General features: G+C 38.7%; 1 protein-coding gene across 1 annotated transcript in view; it reads right to left on the bottom strand.

The window, feature by feature from the left end:
* Positions 1 to 423: 423 nt before the first annotated feature.
* The window catches only part of LOC128861990 (uncharacterized), a 141,733-nt gene continuing 134,125 nt past the window's right edge, over positions 424 to 8,031 (bottom strand). Inside the window, exons 2-4 of the mRNA XM_054100362.1 lie at positions 1,596 to 3,729; positions 991 to 1,513; positions 424 to 936 (exon numbers count right to left, since the gene is read on the bottom strand). Coding sequence (XP_053956337.1) covers positions 424 to 936; positions 991 to 1,513; positions 1,596 to 3,729 — 3,170 coding nt within the window. The remainder of the gene's footprint in view (positions 937 to 990; positions 1,514 to 1,595; positions 3,730 to 8,031) is intronic.

The following is an 8,031-nucleotide window of genomic DNA, read 5'->3' as shown; positions in this document are numbered from 1 at the left end:
CTGCGTGTAGTGCCCGAGTTCGGAACCTATTGTGGACGTGAAACATAAAGTTGCGTGTCCGGATGTACCTAAATATTTGGGTCATGAAAAGGTTCCTCATAAAAAACCGTCCGCCATTCGGAGGCGGCATACAACTGTAGGCCCCTTCATAAATAATAATAATAAGACAGGAAATGCAATGAAATGGCACATTCGCGCATGAACTCCTCATGAATCACTTGTAAAGCAGTGCAACCAACCAACCATTTGTGGGACAAATCCAAGACGCGCGCCAAAAAGTGTGAGAGGAATACGTCTAAACTTTTGAAGAAGAATGTTCGGGCCTATTATGCACTATAAGAGTAATAGTAAATATTAAGAACTGTCCTCACATTTTTTCGGCCTTAATTTTTTATTAATTCCAATTGTTGTTATTTGATTTACTTAGATGTGGCTAAATTTGCGATGCAGCATCTTAAGCAATCTCAAACGTGTGCGTTTCTTTACCACCATCCAATGAGTCCAGCGTTCAAGTAAGAATATTAGGAAGGCCAGTGCCGATAGCATGCCATGCAGGAAAAAACTGCCAAAAACTTGATTAATTGTTAATCCATGGACCGGTTCCTTCTGTGCTCGTTGTATCTCCTCGCGTATTTTGCGTTTTAAATCAAGCTCCCGAGCCCATTTCTCCATATGCCCTGACTCTATAACATGCTGAATAATAGGATTGATTTTGTGCAGCAAATGGTATTTTCTTGGCAATAACATTGCGACCAAATAGATGTAGAGATTCTCATTGCGATCGAAACAGTAAAGCTGATCGCGCTGTATGTGCGGATTGTAGAAAGCATGTTGACGAGAAACAGCGACAGCGATGCTTTCATCAGTGGCAGCACGATTGAGACACTCCTCGATATTGTAGCATATTTCGAAATTTTCACGTATGTATTTGAAAGTCTAGCAAGGGAAGTTCTTAAAAAAGAAACTAATTTAAAAAATTTGTCTACTAACCTCACCATCTTTGTTGAGATGACGCACACTTTCCACACTGCCAGTGACTGTCATACGATTGCGATAAATTTCCTCCACGTGACTGATCTGGTAGGAAGATTTTGGCGTGGTCAATGTACTGACCAGAAAACTCTGATATATATTTATGAACATTATGGCCAGGAAGAAGGCGCTGCCAAAGGTTATGTGTAAAGAATTGGGCAGACGCGATAGGTTTGTCGACTGACTCAGTATAATACCAAGAATGCGTAGGATAGTCACAAAAAAACCACCAAAATGTGTGAGTCGAATTCTTAACAATTTTTGGGCTACAAAAATATTTAGCGAAGTTGCGAGAATAAAGCAAAACGTAAAAATCCAAGTGCTGATGTGAAAGCTTTGTAAAAAGTTAAAGAGATTATATTTGCGTTTAGCTTTGGCGACACACCAAGTGAGATCATCCTGATGGTAGGCTATGGTGCTCGAGACGAACTGACTTATACTTGGATCTTCGTCAATGCCACCCAAAATCATTTCGATGTCTCTGAAAGTAAAGAAGAAAATCACACAAGAGAAAAGAGATACAATTATTTAACACCTTTAAGGCTTTCGTAAGCTTCGCATACCCATCAATAAGTTGTTGGAAGAGATGATAGAGATTACTATTCTCCACCTGCAAATATATAGCAATGTTTAGACGCTCGCCAATAGTCTGCATCAATTGGTACTCAATACCATTTAATTTCATCGTTGGTTCATCGTTCACATCAAACGCGTCTACATCATTGTAGGCATTCAAATCTGTATCTGCGTCGTCAGCATCGCTGTAGTCATCGGTATCGTCATCGCCATCGCCTTCACTTTCCTTTGCACTCTTCTCTGAACTTTCCTCACTGCTTAACTTGTGTGTTTCCACGTCTGCTGGTGTTTCTTCATCGCTTTCGTAAGTAGTAGGATTGGCATGCTCACTGCCGCCACACTCACTGCCTTCCTTGAATATATATGGCTCCCACGGACGATACGCAGCCACGACTGGGCATCCGCTGAGATCTTCAGGGAACTTATCCAAAAATAGCGCTTGATAGAATTCTTGAAGGTAAATTTTCTGGTTGGTAGTATCATTTGAAGTGTATTGCTTGTAATGCCTGAGCTGTTTACATTTGTGCCGCGATCTTTTCTGGCGTTTGTACCTGTTTGATGGGCCTTTTTTGTTTACATTTTGAATAGCTTCTTTACAGCCTTTTTCATTTCGAAATTTCTTGTCAGACCTTAAATTATTGACTTGTTGAACTTTTTTTAGAATTTTTTCATCAACATTATCGCCTAAACCGTGTTCTTCGCCGTGCTCATCTTCATACGCCTTGGTTTTATTGGTTTCTATCACAAATTCTCTTGCCTTTTTACTTTGATATGTAGTTTCGTGATAGCCAGAGCCATCGTCGTAGTTTTCTTTCTTATTTTTTTTCGTTTCCCTTTTTGTGTTTTCCTTACCGTTAATATATTTCACTTTTCCTTCATTTCCGAACTCCTTTGTACTAACAATCTCGTCCCTCTTATTTTTATCTTCATCTTCATATCCATCTCCATCTCCATCTCCATCCCCATCTCCATCTTCGCCTTGTTTTCTATGTGCATTTTCATCATTAAACCCATACCCATTTCTACGAATACTCTCTTCCTCTTTCACTTTCATTTTCACTTTCCCCATCTTCCCTTTTTCTTCTTCTTCACTTTCTCTTTCTTCATTTTCCACTTCTTGGCCCCTGTTTTTACTTTCTTCTCCTTTTCTCCCTCCGTGTTCCTTTCTTTCTATATCTTCTTCAGATTTATTTTCACCTCCTCCATTTCCTTCTTTTTCTTCTTTACTCTCATCCTCTCCATCGTCTTCTCCTTCTTCTTCCCATTCTTCCCCACCTTCTTCATCCCCTACCCCGTATCCTTCTCCATTTGTGTCTACATCTTCACAATCACTTTCATCTCCATTTCCTTCATCTCCATCCTCATCATCTCCGCCTTGATTATCCTCCTCTCCGATTTCTTCATCTCCAACTTCATCGTAATCTTCGTTGTATTTGGTTGTACCCGCATCATAATAATCACAGATATCTAAAGTTTCTATAGCTATTACTCTATTGCCACAATTGTTGTCCGGGTGGTACGGAAACACGGTCTTCCCATAAAATAAACCATTCTCTTCATTTCGTCCGATCACATTCACATTGTAAATTTTCCTACTCATAAAATCTAGCAGTATCTCGATCATTAACTCAGTCATTTCTTCGTCAGTTTCCTCGATCGAAGCCATATAGACTACGAATTGTGCAAGAGGATTCCAATTGATATTAGTTTTCCAGTCCTCAAACACATCTTCCAAGTCACCGTCTTGCAAATTCTCAGTAATAACAAAATAACACTGAGGTTTCTCGTGCAAAATCATAGTAGACGTACTACTCGTAGAAGGTTGGTGTGGATTTTTCACCACAACAGTCCATGGAACGGCAGCTTGTGCATGTATGGCGGTCAAGATACCCTCCTGTATATTTAACGAGGCCGATGTAAAGCTCATGGAGATCAACGAACCTGACAGTGGTTCGGCATTTTGGAAATATTTCTGAAGAAACGCTATGGTGCATTCGATTTGAGACTGATCCGTATCAGAGACTTCAATAAGGTGTATACCAAAACCGAATGCAAACTGTGGCAAATTCGCCAATATGAGAATCAAGCAGTTAACCGTTTGAAGTAACATCGCGCTGAGAGCTGAAAAAACGATTGCGACAGTTTATTAGCGAGGCAGAAAACTGAATGAAAGCGAAGCTACAAAGTAAGAAATTATTGAACGTCAACATTAAGGTTTTGCTTTGTCTGAGTTACAGTCATTGGGGACAAGCATATAATAGATGGATAAAAATTAATTCTTCTGTAAATAGTGACGAAATTATCGCATAACTAATGTACATATATGACGTAATTTTATAAAGGACCTTCCAATAAGAGGTGTTATTTTGTTATTCAAAGAATGGTTTCATTGATTGTGATGCACGTAGCGCCGTCTTGTTGAAAATAAACGTTGTCCAGACCAATACCATCCAATTCCGGCCATACAAAATAGTTATTCATCTCTCGATAGCGCAATCCATTCACCGTAACTGTTGCTCCAGCTTCATTTTCGAAAAAGTAAGGTCCAATGACTCTGCCGGACCATAAATTGCACCAAACAGTCCCACTTTCAGGATAGAGAAGCTTTTCAACAATAACTCTTGGATTTTATGAGCGCAAGATCCAACAATTTTGCTTGTTGACGAAGCCAAGGTGGAAATGGGCCTCATCACTCAAGATGATTTTTCGATGGACTTCCGGATCATTTTCATGCATTTCAACGACCCAATCAGCAAAGACACGACGTTGTTGATGATCGGTCGGGTTGAGTTCTTGTGTTAACTGGACTTTATAGGCCTTAAGACCCAAATCTTTATGCAAAATACGGTGTAATGACGTTTGTGGAATGCCTAATTCGAAAGAACAACGCGGAATGGCCAAACCTGGGTTTTCTTCAACACTTTCGGCTACAACAGCAATATTTTCGGCTGTTCTCGAGCGACGTGCACGGGTTTTATTCTTCACATCACTAACTTGTCCCAACATCTCGAATTTTTTCACCAATTTCTGTATTGCGGTCCGACAAGGTGCTTGACGAGTTTTACGAACCGTCTCTGTCAAATTTTCTCCATTTTTATAGTGAATTTTAATAATTTCAATGCGTTGTTTAAGCGTGAATCGTTCCATTTTTATGAATGGCGTAGTTTCTACTTGTCAAATATCAAAAAATGACAGCTTCAAAAGTGACATCTACCGAAATAGCGGGCTATTCAAAATAATACCTGTTACTGCAAAACCCTTTATTAATGGTAGAAATAAACTTAAAATGTGTACATGACTAGACATTGTCAGAATAGCATCGTGTAGCAGTGCTTCTCATATATGAAAAATTCGACTTGCTTCCTGTAGTTGTAGTAAGTCTGTACTTTGAGTTCTTTACCAGGTGGCTAGAACTTTTTTAAAAGGACTTCTAAGTTTAAGTTAGATTCAGAGTCTAAAAAGTTATTACAAATTTACAAAAGTATTTGATATGGTTCTGATTTAATATGAAAAAAAGAAGAAGAGCCAAATTCAAAAATTAAATTAGAGGCGACTCAAATAACACGGTTCTTAAGCCACAGAGAGACAAATCCGATGACAATATTTAGTGTGACAACTCAGGCAAGGCTTGGTAAGAGTCTTGCCAATACTTGCGATACTCACCGTTACCAATGTGCAAAGCTCCAAAAATTTTCCGCAGAATCTTTCTCTCAAACATCGGATTATCGGATATTGTCATCGTCCAAGCTTTTGCGCCATACGATAGATGCACGTCCTGTGAGCGTGCCTTACGAAGTGCTGGTTTTGTTCGTCGAGAGAGGACTTTACTACTCAATTGCCTACTTAGTCCAAGATAGCACATTTTTTACTTTAAAAACATGACTCCAGTATGTAAACAAACGAGGCATCGCTGAGGGTTTTCAGCCATACTCTTAGAATTGGAGGTAACTACAGTATTACGAGTATGTGGCATTTACTAGAGGCAGATATTAAAAATTCCCAAAACAATTAGTTACGTTCTCAGTTGAGAAATTTTATATCCAGAGCAGTCAAAGGAAAATCCGGTAACGAGGAAAACACCACGCTACCCACTATCTAACCGGTCCAGGCTATATATAACAATGGAATAGTAAAAATTAAGTGCTTAACGTACATATGTATGTACATACATATGTTCTATTAAAATTGTCTCACTATATTTCATGTACAGTAGACTAGAATTTCAATTATCTCGTACACACCCCCGATTATGTTTATGGCTGTGTAAGGACTTGTGGTCGGGAAGGTTTACAACTTACGTAATTAAAATATTAAACTACGATTATGCCATCAATGCTGTTATTAGCGGGGAGGCAGCAAATGCTTATAATAGATATGTGGCATATATAGTATACTTGAGATGGACAAAAGCTGCGAGCGAGTTGCGTGTTTATGTTAATTGCTTTATTGTATTGCGCACATGTCATTTGCTGACGGTAATGCAATACTCACATGCAGAAATTATGCTATTTACATAAGATTACATACATATGTATGTATGGGTAAGGCTTGCCAACTGTCCCTTGATTACCGGCGCACCATTCCGTGAAAATACCTTAGTGAATATCTCTTCTGAATTTACTTTGAAAACTACCGTTGCATGAAAGGTGAACGCATGAAATCAACTACAGAATAAAACCTTAATAGCTGGTAAATTTTGTAGTTGGTAACAAAACAGTTTGTATATATGGATCCATATCTACACCTTCAATCATGAAATACTATTTTTCGCCTACATGCAGCGAAAAATCTTGGCTTTGCTACTCTTTATTACAACTTTGTGACAGTTGCTTCCATATAACGGCAACTCATTAAAATTTTTAGCTTCTATTATTTCTAGCACAAGCGATTAATACTGTTGCCATGCGAAACGGTTATAGGCCCAGTTGTTGGTTTTAAAAGAATCGAGCGACACTTTACTCATATATACTTATATATTTTAACATATATATATTTTTTTTATAAACATAGTTTCATTGAAAAATAGTAAAAGTGTAGTGTATTAAAAATTTATATTGAAAAGGGATTTTTCAATAATGGGTCGTGCAAAGCAGCTAAGGGGGCGTCCATAAATTACGTGAGATGTTTAAGGGGGGCGGGGGGGGGGCGGGTGAAATCTCATCTAATCTTACGTTGGAGAGAGGGGGGGTCTCGGCAAATATCACGCAATTTTTTTCTGATTGAAACAAAAAAATTGTACATGCTTAAGATTTAATCTCAAGCGTAATCGTAGTATGATTAAGATCATTCACTAATTCGTTCAAAAGAAAATAATTACATTCATACTTCGACGTTATACATTACTACTGTCAAACCACCATATTTGTTTTATACCAATAGCTCAATTTAATCTGAATTTGCGGTACAGTGTAGCCCGTCGGTTGTTTTCGCGCCACTATGAGCCGAACGCCCTATCACTCAGGTTGACGTTTGACAATTCCGGACTTTGAAGAACATGACGGAAAATCATTTGCTCCATTTCTAATACGCGTACCGATTGAACCTCTGAATGCCTTCATCAGCACGCCTATTGATCTCTATAGCCCAAGTATACGTGATGATTTAGGGAAAATATACTACAGTACATGCGGTATTTACTTCGCATCTATCACAAGAGCTGCAGAGCACAGGCGAGCAGCTCACATTGCACCAGCTAAGCAAGCGCGTATGTTCCGCAAAGTGCGACCCTCACGGATTGTCACTAGACGAGCTAATGAGTTACTGTGCGCAAGCGTCAACGGCTTAGAGTGGCTAGATTAGAACGAAGTTGAAGGAGCACATGATTTTACTGAAAATCATATGGACATGTTGGTCCCAATAGTCTCTCTTGAAACCGCGCATGATTCTCCATGGACTGAATTAGAGTAGATATTCTTTTTTTAATCGCAGTAGTTACGATTTAAGTCTTCTATTGTTAAATTTTTATTACACTTATAACTCTCAGCAATATTGATTACTAGTCTTAACTAGTCGTAAATAAAAGCACGAAGCAACTTTTTTTTTCTTTTTACAATAACAATCCAACGCGTTTACATAAGAAACTCACATTTTGAAAAATCTCACGTGAGATTGGGGGATGGGGGAGGGGGTTGAATAAAATCTCACGACATCTCACCAGGGGGGGAGGGAGGGTCAGAAAATTGAAAAAAACACCTCACGTAATTTATGGACGCCCCCTAAAGAAAAAAGCATCACGTAAAAGCGCGGGCTTATCATGAAAATGGATTGTCAGCACGTGAAATAGTTGAGAAGGCAAATAAACACAACAATTTAGTGCTGCATTATTTAAAATTAGCTGTAAAATTATGCTATGAAGAAAACTTCTGATAAAAAGCCAATGCTTTCTCAACGAGACTTCAGTTAAATTCGTGGGCTTCCCGTGAA

The sequence above is a fragment of the Anastrepha ludens genome, chromosome 4 (genome assembly GCF_028408465.1).
Source record: "Anastrepha ludens isolate Willacy chromosome 4, idAnaLude1.1, whole genome shotgun sequence".
NCBI lineage: Eukaryota > Metazoa > Arthropoda > Insecta > Diptera > Tephritidae > Anastrepha > Anastrepha ludens.
The sequence above is the reverse complement of the archived record's forward strand: the minus strand, read 5'-3'. Positions and strand labels throughout refer to the sequence as shown.